Here is an 18,532-nt window from a genome sequence, read left to right on the forward strand (position 1 = left end):
TATTTGTCTAGCAGTATGAAAGTACTTCTCTCCCCCATCCCTGATTACCTGTACAGTTCAAGAAATTAGGGAGGGCCTCTTCTGAGACATTTGACATATCTCTGTTGCTAATGTTTATACAGGTAGTCCTCGAGTTACAACCGTAATGGAGCATCAGGGTCATAAATTAGGTCCGATCCAATGTTATGACTTTTTTTTGTGGTGGTCTCTAATCAAACATGGCAATTGTTAAGTGGTTATTAAGCGAATACCACAGTTGTTAACCAAACCAACCGTTTGGTATGGGCCAATTTTTGCCAAAAAACAGAAATAAATGCTTTCAGCAAGAATTTTGTAAAACACATGCTGCAAATGGTGATAAATGTGGCCCAAATGCCGAGCCCTCAGAGTGCAGTCACACCACCACGGGGGAGGGAAGACTGACCATTGTAAGTTTGAATTCCGGTTGTAAGAACTCTCATGTAGGTCCAGTGTAACTTTGGTCATAAGTTGAGAACTACCTGTAATCTTTGATTTACAAACTGCAATAGGTTGGGATCACAATTTGCAAAACAGAACAAAAACTGCACTCATCATTTAGGACCTAGCACTGTTGAGGGAACTCACAATTACAGAGATATTTAAAATTCCATCTCGCTAAAATAGCTGCAGGCACATCAAAAGCCAATCTGAAAGGATTTTGTTCATCAGCTTTCTGCAACTTGATATTTTCCAGATGTGTCATGATTGGATTTCTCAAAATGAGAATGCCGGAGACCCACAATGGAATGCTTATTATCAGCATGATAATCCCTGGCCCCTCTATAAATGCAGGAGAGGAAATAAATCTGATGTCAAGGCTACCTGTGTTTGGTAAGTGCCTCTTTTTTCTTTTTCTTTTTGTAACGCAAACAAAATGAGGTCGAAATTTCACCACGAAGGTGATGTTTTTCTTTGGAAGCCAACATAGCAGAGATGACAGGAGGAAGTCCTCTTAATGAAACCGTAGCATATATGAAATTTAATACCATTTGAGGGAAATGTTTTTTACTAGCTTGTAATTCCTGCTTGCACTTAAACTATACTGAAGTGCAGTGTATCTCATGAATCTGAAAAATCTTGAGAATAAATTGCAGTCAACAGCAGAAATGGTAATATAATATGTATAAATACAATTCCTTTCCTCTTGGATATAAGCCATGAAGGAAAAACAGACATGGGAAAGATTAGTACGTAATTATTCTCCTAAACAGATTTAAAAATATGTGTCTCTTATTATTAAAATATAAATATTGCTAATATAAATTGCTATACTTTAATAAAATTCACATTAGATCTTAGGTACAAGTAATGTAAAAGGCAGCTCTTCTGCCACAATTGTGTAATGCTTAGCCTAGTTTGTTCATTATTAATTATCTGGGACATGTTGGCAAATAATATGTTAATTAGTAACTAGCAGTTACTATAAAAATTTAATAAATAAATAAATAAATAAATAAATAAATAAATAAACTTATACTGGATATCATATAAGGTCCCTTTGTATTTTTATAATGTTGTAATTTACCTGTTTTTTTTTTGTTTTGTTTTTTGTGATAGTTTTCAGAGTGTATAAAACTCCATTGGAGCTGAGTTATCATAAATTTAAATAGATAAACAAATAACAATATTCCTCCTTGTCACTGCTTCACATACCTATTGAAATTCTATTGTGTATGAGAGAGATGGATTGATTTATTATTCTCCGTAATAGAACATGGAGACATATTATTTATTTATGGAAATAATTAATGCATATGACACACTTTGTTGATCTTTTATAACAGAAAAACCTTTCAGATAAAGTTGTTCCTTTTTATTTATATCTATTAAGCTTCTAAACTACAAAGAGTTCAATTTGACTACTTTATCAAACTACTCATTCATCTCTTGAAGGAAAATAGTTTTTTAAAAACCCTAGAGGCTTCTTACTCTGTTTTTAGTGCTAATGTCTCAAATAACCTTTGAATGGCTTCTTTAAAATACAAAAAATTAAATATTTGGTTTAGATTTTTCTTCATTGTGATGTTTAAGCACTTTGGGAACAAAATGTAGCTTTAAGAAACCACAAAAAATTAAAGAAGGTGAGCAACAAAATTCACTATCAATGTTTCAGTCTTATTCCCAGTTAGTAGACCTTGGAGTTTTCATGTCAAATAATCTAAGTGCCAAAGCCCACTGCAACTACATAGCAAAAAAAGCTCTAAGAGTTGTAAACCTAATCTTACGTAGCTTCTTTTCCAAAAACACCACACTACTAACCAGAGCATATAAAACATTTGCTAGACTAATTCTCTGAACGTGTCCAGAAATATTTTACAAGAAGAGTTCTCAATTCCTCTGAAAACAACAAAATACCTTATCCCACCAGACTTGAAATCCTAGGCTTAGAAAACTTGGAACTCCGTCGCCTTCGACAAGACCTAAGTTTAACTCATAGAATCATCTATTGTAATGTCCTTCCTGTTAAAAACTACTTCAGCTTTAATTGCAATAATACAAGAGCAACCAACAGATTTAAACTTAATGTTAACCGCTTTAATCTAGATTGCAGAAAATATGACTTCTGTAACAGAATCATCAGTGCTTGGAATACTTTACCTGATTCTGTGGTCTCTTCTCATAATCCTAAAAGCTTTAACCAAAAACTTTCTACTATTGACCTCACCCCATTCCTAAGAGGACCATAAGGGGCGTGCATAAGCGCACAAATGTGCCTACCATTCCTGTCCTATTGTTTTTTTTCCTTTTCTTCTTCCTATATATATATATATATATATGCTTATACCTCCTAATATTTACTCATATATATGTTTATATACTATATAATCTTTTTTGTATGATGTTGTGACAAAATAAATAAATAAATAAAATAGTAACAATACTGCTACTGATTATCTCAGACTAACAGAGTTGGAAGGGAATTTGTAGGTTATCTAGTCCAACACCCCATCCCACCCAAGCAGATTAGTATATTCAACCAAGCAAAAGCCATGAGTCCTGGAATCATATTTGTGCAGAATGCATAGTTTAAACTGAAATGGTTTGCTGGTGGATAGCAGAATAGATAGAAGGCAGGACAAGAAGCAATGAATGGAAACTAATCAAGGAGAGAAGCAACCTTGAGAACTAAGGAGAAATTTCCTAACAGTGAGAGCAATTAATCAGTGGAACAGCTTGCTTTCAGAAGTGGTGGGTGCTCCATCACTGGAGGCTTTTAAGAAAAGATTGGACAGTCATTTGTCCAATCTCCTGCTTGAGCAAAGGGATGGATTAGAAGATCTCCAAGGTCCCTTCCAATTCTGTCAAATACTTGTGACTTGTCACTTTTTCTAGGACAAGTTAGATTGGTTGGAAGTAACACTATCCAACAACGTTCACCCATGAGGTTATTATTATTATTAAGTTTTATGAACATCTCTTTTTTAAAAAAAGATCTGGTTTCTCCCAAAATTATCAACAAATTCATCAGGGATTATTTTTCAGGACTCCTATTCAATTACAGCTTTCACGTTCATTCAATGACATGTGCATTTACAAGTAAATTAGGAATTTACGTTCCTTCACTGACGTTTTAAATTACTTTGTTCTGTCTGCAGCTGGAGAAATTCATTGTTTTCATGTTGATATTTTACTTCAGAACAACTTTAGCTCAGCAATTTAATAAATGCTGTTGAAAAGTCAACTCTGCACAGGAAACAACCAGGAGATCTTTTTCAGGAAATAAGAGTAACCTGGTACAATACCTGCATTGATAAAACAAAACATGTTTTTCTTCTGGAAATGCTAAACAGACTTACTGATTCCATTCTTTTATTCCTGCATTTGAAGTTATATACATGAATGCATTTGCATTTTAAGGAAGAAGAAACATAAGCAAATTTTAAATAATGACAAAAAAAGTTTACAATATGTTATGTAGTTAGCATTACAACAGGCACGCTTACATACAATAGAAAAACCATTTCAAATATTACATTTCCATATTCATATTGTTTATACAGAGAGTTTGCAAAGTCCTCGTGCAGTTTTATTTTTTATATCATAAGTCATTTGTAACTTTCCACAAATTATTTAATTTGCAAACCACAAATTCTTTTGAGAATTTTAGTGTGGTTATCTCTTTTTCAGCAGAAGCTTTTTCTTTAATTTTCCAGTTGACTCAATTTCTCTATTGTTTTTGACCTCTCACTTCTGCTTATTTGTCTGCCTCTTCTAAATTTTTCCATTCATCTGTTTATATTTTAAAATCCTTACCTGGCTTTTATGTTGTGCTAGAAATGATTATTGGTTATTCACTGAATTAATTCCAATTGTAGAATAACAACGCTGCATAAATATTTATGATTACAAGAATTAAAATAAATCACTTATAGGTACTGAATGTGTGACAGGCAACATTTCAATTTCATGACCTGCTTCTGAAGGGCATTTCACTGGCCACTGTGGGGATTATATGCCACTCTATTTGACCTAGTCCAACAGGGACTTTTTCTATGAAAGAAATCCAAGGGTAATCTTAAAAGCATAAAATCATATGGAACAATGCAATTTTCCACAATATAATTATTTACACCATTGAAAGATATTGTTCCCACATTCCATCCACTATGAGAGCTTTTAAATGCTATCCAAGCTATTGCATCATAGATAGAATATAGAATATAGAATTCTTTATTGGCCAAATGTGATTGGATACACAAGGAATTTGTCTTTGGTACATATGCTCTCAGTGTACATAAAAAAATACATTCATCAAGAATAATAAGATACAATACTTAGTGATAGTCTTAGAATACTAAATAAGCAATCAAATCGTACTAAGAACCTAAATAAAACAGTATAAATCGTAAAAATACAAGCAACAAGATTATAGTCATAAGTGGGAGGAGATAGGTAATAGGAAGGATGAGAAGAATAATAGTAATACAGATTTAGTAAATAGTTTGACAGTGTGGTGGGAATCAATTGTTTAGCAGAGTGATGGCATTCAAGGGTAAACTGTCTTTGTGTCTAGTTGTTCTTGTGTGCAGAGCCCTATAGCATCATTATGAGGGTAGAAGTTGAAACAATTTATGTCCAGGAAATGAGGATGTGAGTCTTTTTGACTCGTGCAGAATACAGTATACAATTTTTAAATAAATAAATAAATTTCTAATGATAAATGTTTTACCATATGCCTTCCATTAATCAACTGTGAAGTTATTTTAAACTATGTAAGATAATGAAACATCAATTAGCAACTACATCCAATGTCTGTTTCTGATTAAATCTCCATTTCTCTATTTGTAAGACTTATTGTTAAAATTATCTTGAAATAGTTTAGCTTTTAGATGGAATATAAGTACAAAATTAATAATATACAGGTATTTACAAGTACACAAAAAAACTGTTGTGGTCCACCAGCAGCCTGAGGAACTGGCAGTGGAGTCAGACAGTGAGGAGGCTGGGGAGGACAATGGGCCAGTCCTGAAGTCAGGGGAAGGCCCGGACGAGGGAGCCAGGGCCATCTGGGAGCGATGCATAGACTCTGGAGCCTCCAGAGGCGGACAGGAGAGAGGAAGAAGAGCCTGTTCCTAGTGCATGCATGAGAAGAGCTGCCAGAAGGCAAGAGCAGCTGAAGCAAAAAGGACGACTCTGGAGTAAGGCCAGAAGATGATTTGCCACTCCAATAAGGCTTAAGAGAGCAGCAACAAGCCGTTGGGTTCTTTGTGGAAAAGCAACGTTTATTCCATTGCTTCTTGTCAGCATCTCTTGAACTTGGTGGGGTTTTTGCCAAGAGAAGCCTTTGGCAGGTTGCCAAAGACAACAAAGGTTGGTGATAAGGCCAGGACTGTTTATAAAGAATTTGTTTTGGACTAAGGTGAGAATGGATTAATTCTAAGCTGTTTTAATAAAATAAATTTGTTCAGGATTAATTGTGTTTGATAATCACTACTTGGGCCTTGGTCACAACAAAAATAAAGTTCAGAAAGTATTAATTCCATTCCTATAAACTAAATCACAGTGCTTTGCTTTGATGTATTTTATTGAATAAACACCAATTAGATACGTTTTCAGTAAACAAACCTAAAGTAATTATGACCTAAAGTAAAGATGGGCTTCTAAAAGTGAGAGCTTCAATCCAGCAATAGGGAAGGAGGAGGAGGAGGAAGAGGAGACTGGACAGCCATTTGTCAGAAATGGTATAGGGTCTACTGCTTGAGCAGGGGATTGGACTAGATGATCTTCAAGTTCCCTTCCAACTCTGTTAATTCTGCTCTATTCTAATTAGTGTTTTATGTAGCTTTTTAGATGGGACAGGGTATACCAGGCCCCCAAAGTTGCAGTACATAATAAAAGACTAGCTAATTATTAAAGCTAATTAGAAATTAAAAATAAATAAACTCAAACCCACCCTTTATGCAGGACAGTTTCTTCTTTAGTGTATTTTAGTACCTTGTTCTGTGCAATATGGGGTGGTGGTGGTGGTGGAATATAACATTTTTTTTGTAGAATAAAGTTGTAATTTTGCTGTGGAGGAATCTGAGACCTTACTTATGTTTTCCTTTGATGCCTTTTATAATAACTTCCATCTGTCAATAGAAGTCCCCTTTGCTTTCCCTTTTTGTCTTCTTTGTACCTTGCTGTCAAACTAGAATCCAACACCAGGAAAGCTACAAAGTTTATTTCAGCTACCATTGTGCTATGTAGGAAACTATTTTTTTAAATTAAGGTATACCGTATATACTCGAGTATAAGCCGAGTTTTTCAGCACGTTTTTTGTGCTGAAAAACGTCCCCTCGGCTTATACTCGAGTATATACGGCTTATACTCGAGTTTTTTTTTTTCCTTTTTTTCACATTATACCGGATGGTGCAAACTTAGCGGGCTTTTGCATTAGCGCGGGGAAACCCTGCCGGTGCAGTGAGAGGGCGGGGCGGGGGAGCCGCCAGCCTTCTCGGCTGAGGGAGGGAGGCTTTCCCTGACCGGTAGCTGCCTCATTTCCCTCCCTCGGCTTATACTCGAGTCCCCAGTTTACCCCAGTTTTTTGGGGTAAAATTGGGGACCTCGGCTTATACTCGGATCGGCTTATATTCGAGTATATACGGTAGTTTCATTTTGTTCATCTCAGTCTCTTTTATTGAACCAAGGATTTAATTCTGCTGTTTATTTGTCACTAACCAATATACTTATTTATATAACTTTACATTCATAAAAACTCATGTAAATATATAATAACTTAATATCTTATAAGTAGAACTCAAGGTAATTTTACTAATTAATTTGTCGCTTTTTTTATATTATCTAGGCTGTACTTTTAAAGAGCCAGTTTGGAATAGCGGATAAGACATCAGGTTAGAAACTGGGAGACCTGGGAGTTCTAGTCCAGTGATGGGTTTCAAAAAATTTTCTACCAGTTCTGTGGGTGTGGCTTGGTGGCGTGGCATGGCTTGGTGGGCGTCACTTGGTGGGCTTGGCAGGGGAAGGATACTGTAAAATCTCCATTCCCACCCCACTCCAGGGGAAGGATACTGTAACATCTCCATTCCCTCCCCACTCCAGGGAAAGGTTACTGCAAAATCCCCATTTCCTTCCAATCAGCTGGGACTTGGGAGGCAGAGAATAGAGGGGGCGGGACCAGTCAAAATTTTTACTACCGGTTTTCCTAACTACTCAAAATTTCTGTTACCGGTTCACCAGAACTGGTCAGAACCTGCTGAAACCTACCTCTGTTCTAGTCCCATTTTAGGCATGAAGCCAGCTGGGTAATCACAAGCCAGTTACTTTCTCTCAATCCTAAGAAAGAGACAATGGCAAACCACTTCTGAAAAACTTTACCAAGAAAAATGCAGGGACTTGTCCAGGCAGTCTCTGAGAACCAAGCATAAGTAAATAGAAGAAAAAAATCCTATACTCACTGCATTGTAATAACTTGCTATAAGCACACTTATTGATGTTTTAGAAGCACTCTATATTTTAGGCATTGTATTTTTTCCCCAAGTAATGTTTATGTTTTCTCTTCCAATGCCTTGGTTTCTTTTATTTTATTCTTTTAAGAAGTAGGCACAACATCATTGGAAATTATAATTCATCAACCATCTCCCCAAATGAAATAATTGCTGTCTCCAGAGATGGACCAGAATATAAAAACAGCGATGGGACAACAGCACCAAGATTTTGTAGAGTCACATGCACTAATGAGGACAGTAAACGCAAATTCATAAATACTATAAACTCAATTGCTAAATCCAACCCTACCTACAGTAAACTTAGATCACGTCCTGATCTATCCTTTCTACAACGGATACGTTATCGTGAACTTCGCACAGAACTTAAAAGAAGACAAGACAATGGTGAATCCAACCTATACATCGACTACCATGCTGATTGCATAAAAAATAAAACCTGCAATCAAAAAATCACCTCCAAACCCCCCATCACCCATAACAATCAACCAGCCATCCCAGTATTCAATCAAGTACCCATCCCCCTACCTCCCATTCAACCAACCATCTTACCAGCCATCCAACCAACAGCCATCCAACCAGCCATCCAAACAACCATCCAACCAGCCATCCAAACAGCCATCCAACCAGCCATCCAATCAGCCATCCAAACAGCCACCCAACAATCCACCCAACCAGCCATCCAAACAACCATCCATCCAAACATCCAAACTACCATCCAACCATCTATACAACCATCTATTGTACACAACCCCCAACCTACTAACACCCAAAACTAGGTGTGCACGCCCCTTACCTCTTCAACACCAATCATATCAGATCTCAAATGCAAATTGATAAATGCAAGAAGCATAGTCAACAAATTACCTGAATTTATCCTCTTATTAAACAGTGGCACATTTGATATCATTTTTGTTTGTGAAACATGGCTGAATTCATCCCTTCCTGACTCCATTATCTCAAACAAAGAATATCAAGTCTATCGATCAGATCGGGAAAACCGAAGAGGTGGTGGAGTGGCTATCTTTACAAAAGACACTGAATCTAAAAATATCCAAGTAGCACATAAACTCTCTCTTCCTGAAACTATAGTATCGACCTATCCCTTGACACTACTCTTGATTCTTACTATGCTACAGAGCCCCGACTATGACATTACCCACGCAAATATGCTAACCTCAATGCTAACATGGGCTACCTCTTGCCCATACCCTCTCATCTTCCTGGGTGACTTAAATCTACCTCTCATTAACTGGACAACCAATGAATGTTCAACTGACCCAATCCATACTACACTATACAACGCTGTTACAAACCTAGGTCTTGAACAACTTGTAACTAACAATACAAGACTCAACAACTGCCTTGACCTCATCTTCTGCAACAATCCAAACTCAATTTACGGACTACAAATTAAAGAACCTTTTTCAAACAGTGACCACTGCATGATTGATTTTCGTCTCAATATACGTCCATACTTAAATCGTCATAACAACAGAACTCCCAACTACAACTTCAAGAAAGCCAATTACGACCTTATAAACAACGATCTTTCATTTCTGAACTGGCAAAATCTGTTTGCAACCTGCATAACCGCTGATGACCTCTATAGAGTCTTCCTACTTGAAATCAATAGAGTCATTAAATTATATGTACCATGAATGACTACCATGTCCAAGAAAACAAACTACCCATATCAATAAAAAGCTTCAATCAAAAAAAATCCTCTGAAAAGAAACAAAAAGGCTATGTTACAAACTTCAGAAACTGCTACAGAAACATATGCAACCAAATAAAACTGAATGCACAAATTACCACACCAAGCAAGAAGAGAACCTTCTACGCACAAATTCAATCGTGCCTTTTATAATTTTGTCAACAGTAAACTTAAAGATTCAAGATCCATCCCACCACTAAAAGATTCTAACAACAAAGAATGCAATGACGAAACAGTCAAAGCAAACCTCTTCAACATTTTCTTTGGCTCAGTTTTTGTTAACTCCGATAACACATATCCAACATTCCACAAACGAACCAGCAATGACTATGATGATTTAACTCATATAGATTTCACAGAAGACAACGTTGGTAAAGCTCTTCACAACTTAAAACCATCGCTTTCTATTGGACCTGATGGTCTATGTGCATATTTCTTAAAAAAACTTTCCATTAATATAGCTGAACCCCTAAGTATTATCTTTGATAAAGCTTTCACTACCAGTTCTCTTCCCAAACTTTGGTCACTAGCCACAGTCATCCCCATCTTCAAAAAAGGAGACCCCAGCTTTGTCGAAAACAACAGTCCCATATCCCTTTGCTCGTCACCTGCAAAATCATGGAATCTATCATCAATCAATCCATTACCTCACACTTAGAAACTAGCAACCTACTCTCCAACAAACAATTTGGTTTCAGGAAAAAATTATCATGTAACTTACAACTTCTCCACTGCAAAAGCATATGGACTTCAAATCTAGATCAAGGCAAATCAATAGATGCAATCTACATAGACTTCTGCAAAGCTTTTGACTCAGTAGTACACGATAAACTTCTCCTTAAACTAACATCCTATGGCATCTCAGGACCCCTCCACAAATGGATATCTGCTTTTCTGTCTAACAGACAACAAGTGGTCAAAATTGGCAATGCTTTATCAAATCCTGTTCCTGTCAAGAGTGGCGTTCCTCAAGGCAGCGTCCTTGGACCAACACTCTTTATTCTATACATTAATGATCTTTGTGACCATATCTCAAGTAATTGTGTTCTCTTTGCTGACGATGTCAAACTATTTAACACCACAGACAACACTTCTATCATTCAAAACGACCTTGACCATCTAACCGCTTGGTCTAAAATTGGCAGCTCAAATTTCAACCAGCAAATGCTCAGTCTTACATATAGGAAAAAGAACTCTAAAACTAAGTACATACTAGATGGACATTACCTTACAGACGACCCCATCCCGTTAAAGACCTTGGAGTTTTCATGTCAAATGATCTAAGTGCCAAAGCCCACTGCAACTACATAGCAAAAAGCTCTAAGAGTTGTAAACCTAATTTTGCGTAGCTTCTTTTCCAAAAACACCACACTACTAACCAGAGCATATAAAACATTTGCTAGACCAATTCTAGAATACAGCTCGCCTGTTTGGAACCCTCACCACATCTCTGACATCAATAAAATTGAACGTGTCCAGAAATATTTTACAAGAAGAGTTCTCCATTCCTCTGAAAACAACAAAATACCTTATCCCACCAGACTTGAAATCCTAGGCTTAGAAAACGTGGAACTCCGTCGCCTTCGACAAGACCTAAGTTTAACTCACAGAATCATCTATTGTAATGTCCTTCCTGTCAAAGACTACTTCAGCTTTAATTGCAATAATACAAGGGCAACCAATAGATTTAAACTTAATGTAAACCGCTTTAATCTAGATTGCAGAAAATATGACTTCTGCAACAGAATCATCAGTGCTTGGAATACTTTACCAGACTCTGTGGTCTCTTCCCATAATCCTAAAAGCTTTAACCAAAAACTTTCTACTATTGACCTCACCCCATTCCTAAGAGGACCATAAGGGGCGTGCATAAGCGCACAAACGTGCCTACCGTTCCTGTCCTATTGTTTTTCTTTTCTTCTTCCTATATATGTTTATATGTGTATATACTATATAATCTTTTTGTATGATGTTGTGACAAAATAAATAAATAAATAAATAGGCTGTGTGATTTGCTGGTTAGTGACCATAATAAAGATTAATCTTACTACTATGTAGGTGGTATGACCACACAATTTGCTTATTATTTTGAAAGTGCTGTACTAATATTAAAAACCTGAAATGGTTTCCTGAAAGATTTTGAAGAATAAAGCTCCAACATTTTAGGAAGAAAGTCACGAAAATCTATGACATGCTGTAAATATTTTGCCTTATGTTTAATGTGTGAAGACAAAATAATGGAAGAATCATTGTAAATCCAAGGGTTCTGCCTTCAGACAATGCAACCTTTTTTGTTTGTTTGTTTGTTTGTAGCATTCAGTTGAAGCATATTTAACTGAAACAATGACCTTGGACAGCATAAAACAATAATGAAAACATCAACAAAAATAATCATACATCATTAAAAGTAGTTCAATATATGAAATAGTCTAACAAGTAATTTAAAAAACCAAGAGGGACTCCAGTCAAGTAGACTCAAATGCTTAAAGATCATTACTCCTATTAATAGACTATTTTCTTACTCACTTTTTCCTTTTTATTTACTTGACTCATTCACAGAGTTCATTATGATGGCTTTGTTTTGACAATTTTCACCCATTAGTTAAGTTTCCTTTCTAACAATGGATTGCTGCTATCTTTCAATTAACTCACAAAATTGCTGACTAAGCTTCTGTAATTTTTGTACTCTGTTTAATAAGATGTTTATCTCCTTGTGCATTTGTCTTTCGAGCTGAAAACTGAGAAACTTGGGTTGGCTCCAGTTCAGAGTTGTAGCCAAGCTCCTAAACTTAGTTTTGGAATCTTAAAACTCTCATCTTTACAATGTGATCTTAGGTACCTCAGATAACCTCTGAAGAACATGTCTGCCAATCATCTGATAGTAATTTAGATTTAAACAAGCATTAATCTAATGCATAAAAATCATAAAAAAAATTTCCAAGGGATAATGGTGGAAACTTTAACTTTAACACAGAGCACTGCTTACTTTAGTTGATATTGAGTCCTATGATTTGCAGATCTAATAGGAAAAGAATTTAAAGACATGTTTGGAAAAAATTGCAATATGAAACATGAAGCCAGAGAATTAAAGCAGAGATTCTTTTGTTAACCTGATAGCTGGATTTGTACGTACTTCCTGCAAGGCTGGTTTCTGAAAGTCAGTGGCAGCTGAGTCTACAAAAACCAGTGTGAATCCTAGAGAATTTATTAGCTATAAAAAGAAAAATAGCATGTGAGTGATCTTCAAAAGAGCACTCACGATTGAATAATGTTTGGCTTTATATATGACACTTTCCCTTTACAGTTAGGCATTTTATATGCATTTTAATTTTAAGATAAGCTGAAGTCAAAGACATTTTCCCAGATGCAAGGGGTTGGGGCAAGCCTATCCTGTTATTGTAAACAAGCCACAAATCTTTAGCTATAATGTACTGATTAATAAACTATATTCAATTAGTATATTCTGTTAACATTAATAGAATATAATAGGACATTAAATCATACAACTGAAATCTCTTAACAAACCTTTTTCTGAGCACCTTCCTTTTCTTTCCTTCCTGCTTTTTCTTTTTCTTTTCTTCCATCAAATGTTCCTTTTCTTGTGCCCTATTTCTTTCTTGTGCCTTTTCCCCTATTTATAAAACAGAATTGAACCTCTTTTAGACAGTGATATAGATCAGGGAAGCCTGAATTACAGTAGACACTAAAATTATCTGCCACCACCTATTTAAATTACTTTCATCAGATAATTTAAATCAATATTAATTTGTAGGAATTTAGGACCCACCCCCCTCCTAGAAGAATGAAATATTTTAGAAAATACTTAAAAGGCAGAATATATTTCCCTGGATGAGAAATGGAGAAACATGTTTTAAAGACAAAGCAGCTTCCTGACTTCCCCCCCACCTTTGTCAATGGGTCAAAGGTAGAAACTCGTTCTCCCCACCTTTGTCAATGGGCCATTAAAGCCTCAACCAAGCTCACTCAATCCCCCCATCATTTGCAACACAATAGAACAGAAACTCACCACATGGCAAGGCTCAGGCAAGCTTGAGGGACAACCTACAATGTTAGCTAAGACCCCACCCCCACCCCCTGGGAGTCTGACAACCAATCAGGATACTCTTCCTGTGCCCCAGAAAGTTCAAAGCTCAGAAAAAGCATAAAACCAGGGAGCACACAGGATCTCAGCTTTTTCTGTTCAGGAACTCAAGCCATGTGATCCTGACCACCATTAAACCATATTTCTAAGCAGCCTCCATGTTTCCAGTGTCTTTGTCCCCACTTGGAACTGAACCCAGATGGATATTTCTTCCAACAAATTTAAATTAACAATTATATACGAGATACTTCTTACATATTACAGTGCTGCCATTTGGTTTTTACTAACTGAACACTAACAAAACATTATAAAACCAGGTCTAATTACACCAGTGTATTTAAAAAACAAAGATATAAACCAAAATTGCTTCTCTCAAAATTAATATAGCTCTAAATATACCTTCAATGTATCTCTAAAACAATTAGAACAAATCAAAAGGCTGTGAGGAATTTGCTGGTGCTAAGGACTGCAAAAAGACAGAGTCACTCTAACTCCGCTTCCAAACATTATATTTAACTTCAATTTTTATGTAAAATCCCTGGGCAAAAAGAGACTAATGGAGCTGTTTTACAAATTAATATAGGAATACAAATATAGGAAACAAAAAGTTAGGAGGGTTTTTTTTAATCACACTCTTTTGGGAAATTGAAACAAATATTCTTTGCCTGTAAACATTATTTACTTTTCCCTGAATTAAAAAAAATTGTATAATTTTCTTATACCTTTCCTACAACAAAACAAAAAATGGATTAACAATCTTCCCTTTCTATTTACTAAATACTTCCTTTGCACAAAGCATCTCCTTACCATGTTTTCCCGAAAATAAGACCCTGTCTTATATTTTTTTGAAACCTGATATAAGCGCTTGGCCTTATTGCCATGTTCTCAAAAGCCTAATTGGGCTTATTATCAGGGGGGAAACAGGGTAAATATTCACTTAAAACTAAATCAGTTTGATCATCAAATTATATATTAAAAAAAGATTTAATAAGGGACATTTACTCCAAAATCTCATAGCTGCACCCAATAGTATAATTTAATTTGGACAGAATTAGAGGCAGGGGTGAAATGTTTCCGGTTCTGATCAGATCTCGGGATCCAGTAGCAATCGTGGCTGATGGTTCAGCGATCCGGTAGTGATCGCCAAACCACCAGCAACACCAGCCGCCTGGGTGTCATTACTTCCTGGTTTTAACCAGGAAGTAAACATATTTTTTACCTTCTGCGTATGTGAAGAAGGTTTTGCGCATGCACAGAAGGTCTGTGCACGGCGTTTGGATTTCTGAGCCAGTAAGGAAGGTAAGTAGATTTCACCCCTGGTCTGTTCTAGTTTAATGTTTGGGCCTAATTCTTGTGTGGCACATAAATGCCTAAGTTAAAAAGTATAAAACAAAAAAGAAAAGCAAAAAAACAAATGACATCCATTTTTTAAGGTCAGAAAGAAATAGCTATTTGATGGCATTTACAATATATGCATCTCAGGCTGGATTGGAGCTCTATCAAATGTATCTCTTGTTCTTTTGGTTCATTAGTGGAAGCCACAACTATTGAAATGAATGATTGAGCCCGGTTTGCTGCCTGCCTTTCAGCTTTCAAGTCTGAGTCAACTCTCAGTAGAAACTGAATGTTCTTGATAAAGTGGTGGAGAAACTGCTCTTATAGAAGTTGCTGGGCTCCAGTTCCAATAATCGCTGGATATTATAGTCAATAGAACAGCTATAGTTGAAGACCTGCATAGTAGACTTTTGTGGCAGTCTAGTTGTCAACAAATTTGAAGTCACAGCCTTCCCATGAACAATGAAAATGTTTAAGGTATTAGGAGCCTTTCAAGAACTTCTGGAATGGCACATTTTGTCTACATTTGCTGTAGGATCTTAAACAGCCTAGCCCTTTTAGTTTAAGGATTCTAAGGATTTAATTGAAAGAAGCAGTATAAAAACAGCATTACAGTTTTTCCCCCTTTTTATTCAAACTACCAACAAAATTTGTTCTTTTCCAACTAAGTTCTGGAAATACAATTTACAGCTTCTAATTGCTCTGCATACCCACACAAATTATTCTCCCTGTCTTGCTGATAACCCAGGTCTTAAGAAATACAAGTGATAACATTTTTTGGGAGGGTACCCAAATGTCAGTTCTAGTCAACTCTAAGTATGTGTGTAGCATGTGAGCTAAGCTTAACAAATATGTGCAAGATTCTAACTTTATCTGAACTTACTCTTATTACTTCTAGAATTAAGGAAAGGTTTATAGATATAAGTGATAAGAGTTCCTCTTTCTCTGGTTCAGTCAGATGAACTAGTAGCTGACCTTAGATTTTGCTAAGGTCCTTTGACAAATAAAACCTTTGATTCACTTTCAACTCCGTTTTTCTCTGAGATCAATAAATAAGGTCCTATGTATGTGTCCTTCCTTTTCAGTACCCTTACCATGGATTGCTCTCTCAGTATTTTGGACTTTAGGCTACTCAAGATCTAATGAACATTCAATCGCTAAACACCTTTTCTTTGGATTGAAACCAATCATCCATGTTCAACAACTACTAGTATTATCTATGTTTGCTATTTTGGCTGCCAATAATTACTTTCCTACATTTCTTCTGGGTTATTTTCAAAGGTTTCCCCCTTATCATTCCATATTTGCCATCCTTGCTTCTTCCATGATACTTTCTGATACTTTGTATCAGAATCTAAATGAGTGCCTACCCTCAGCATTGTATCAGAAATGTGAGTACCACTTTGCCCAGTTGTCTGCCAGGATGCATGGACACATTAAGAGCCAGCAAGAACCTATGACTGAGTGCAGGCTTATTCCACACCTGTTTTGCCTCCTTTTTTTTCCAGATGTAATAGTTTTCGTTAACCCTTGCAAGCAGGGCTACTATTCAGCAGGTTCTGACAGGTTCTAGAGAACCGGTAGCAGAAATTTTGAGTAGTTCAAGAACTGGCAATTGCCACCTCTGGCTGGCTCCAGAGTTGGGAGGGAATGGAGATTTTGCAGTATCCTTCCCCTGCCATGCCCACCAAGCCACACCATGCCCACAGAACTGGTATTAAAAAAATTCGAATTTCACCACTGCTTACAAGATGCTTTTCCTCTTATGTTTGGGCCTTGTGAATTCCCAGATCTAAAAATCTATTTCTGTGTCCAAGACCTGAGCAACTATCAGGTTGTTTAATGGCATGAAAGTTAAACTGCTCTAGTTAATTTCTACAGTGTCTTTCTCTCTGAGACTCACTTCATCTTGAGTGTAATTCTGCAAGCATAGGCAATTGGATCAGGCTGAGGAGGTTTCCCTAGTATAAATGAATATACTGTACAGCACCTATCTTTCTTATTTTAAAAAAAAACCCTAATTAGTGAAAAGTCTGGCCTATAACAGGATGAGCTAATGCAATATTTGTTTAACCTAATCAGTGGGCAAGAGTCCTTTAAGCAAGAAGGAATGAATCAACTAAGGATAAAAGAGGAATGTTGCAAGACATTATTTATTGCCAAAATAAACTTCATGTCATTTCTAGACCTCTAATTTAGTTCAAAAGCAATCGATATAAAGGATTGGCCTAGTCGAGAAAAAAATGTGCAACTGCTAAAGATAGTGGCTGCTTTGACTGAGCTGATAGATACAGGTAGTCCTCAACTTACAACTTTAGTGACTCTTCAAAATTACAATGGCACTCAAAAAAGTAACATGTTCAATTTTCACACTTACGACCATTGCAGTATCCCTGTGGTCATGTGATCAAAATTTGGATGCATGGCAGTTGGCATGTATTTATGATGGTTGCAGTATCCCAAGGTCATGTAATCACATTTTGTGAACTTCTGACTACAAAGTCAATCAAGAAGCTAGATTCATTTAACCATATTACTAACTTAACAACTGCAGTGATTCAGTTAACGACTGTGGCAAAAAAGGTTGTAAAGTAGGGCAAAATTCATTCAACAACTGTCTTGCTTAGCAATAGAAATTTTGGGCTGAGTTGTGGTTGTAAGTCGAAGACTAGCTGAATTTGGCACTTAACAACACCTAACAGTAGATGGCAAGAAACCTGGATGATCTTGAAAAAGGCTAAACAAGATTGGCCTAGTAAGAAGTTGGGGGAACTATCTGGAAAATGTAGGCCTGTAAACTAGGGTTTACAAGATCTCAGCTGCAAAAACCCAGACAACTACTAATCAACTAGATTTTTACAAGATTAGAGTGGGAAAGAAGAAAAAAACCTAGAAGAAAGTTATATATTAGGCCCAAGCCCAAAGATGACACAGCAAAATCCAATCCTTTGTTACTTTCATTTAATAGACAGACTCTTGCCAGACTACATCTATATCAATAGCAATGGCACTTAGACTTACATACCACTTCACAGTACTTTACAATCCTTTCTAGGCAGTTTATAGAATCAGCCTATTGCCCCCAACAATGTGGGTCCTCATTTTACGGACCTCGGAAGGATAGAAAGCTGAGTCAACCTTGATCCAGTGAGAATCAAATGGCTGGCAGCCAGCAGTCAGCAGAATTAGCCTACAGTACTGCATTCTAATCATCGTGTCACCATGGCTCACTGGTGTATAACTCTCCTATCTTTTCCTTAAGACATGGCTTTGCCAATTAGTTTGGGGCCCCAGTGGGGGAACAATGCAATGGAAATGATTAATTGAATAATAACAGATCCCACCTCCCCCCACTCCACCCTCCGCTCTCTCCATGTGTCCTTGCTTTTAACGTCTGATTTTAACTTTTTA

General features: G+C 36.5%; 2 protein-coding genes across 9 annotated transcripts in view; one reads left to right on the forward strand and one right to left on the reverse strand.

The window, feature by feature from the left end:
- The window catches only part of UGP2 (UDP-glucose pyrophosphorylase 2), a 43,189-nt gene extending 30,846 nt beyond the window's left edge, over positions 1-12,343 (reverse strand). The window contains exon 1 of the mRNA XM_058182580.1: positions 12,211-12,343. Coding sequence (XP_058038563.1) covers position 12,211 — 1 coding nt within the window. The 5' untranslated portion in view covers positions 12,212-12,343. The remainder of the gene's footprint in view (positions 1-12,210) is intronic.
- The window catches only part of WDPCP (WD repeat containing planar cell polarity effector), a 262,122-nt gene that overhangs the window by 14,168 nt on the left and 229,422 nt on the right, over positions 1-18,532 (forward strand). For all 8 annotated transcript variants that reach the window (XR_009155037.1, XM_058182505.1, XM_058182449.1 and 5 more), the window contains exon 2: positions 716-852. The gene's annotated coding sequence lies outside the window, so the exon portion shown is untranslated. The remainder of the gene's footprint in view (positions 1-715; positions 853-18,532) is intronic.

This window comes from Ahaetulla prasina, chromosome 1, assembly GCF_028640845.1.
Source record: "Ahaetulla prasina isolate Xishuangbanna chromosome 1, ASM2864084v1, whole genome shotgun sequence".
NCBI classification, from domain to species: domain Eukaryota; kingdom Metazoa; phylum Chordata; class Lepidosauria; order Squamata; family Colubridae; genus Ahaetulla; species Ahaetulla prasina.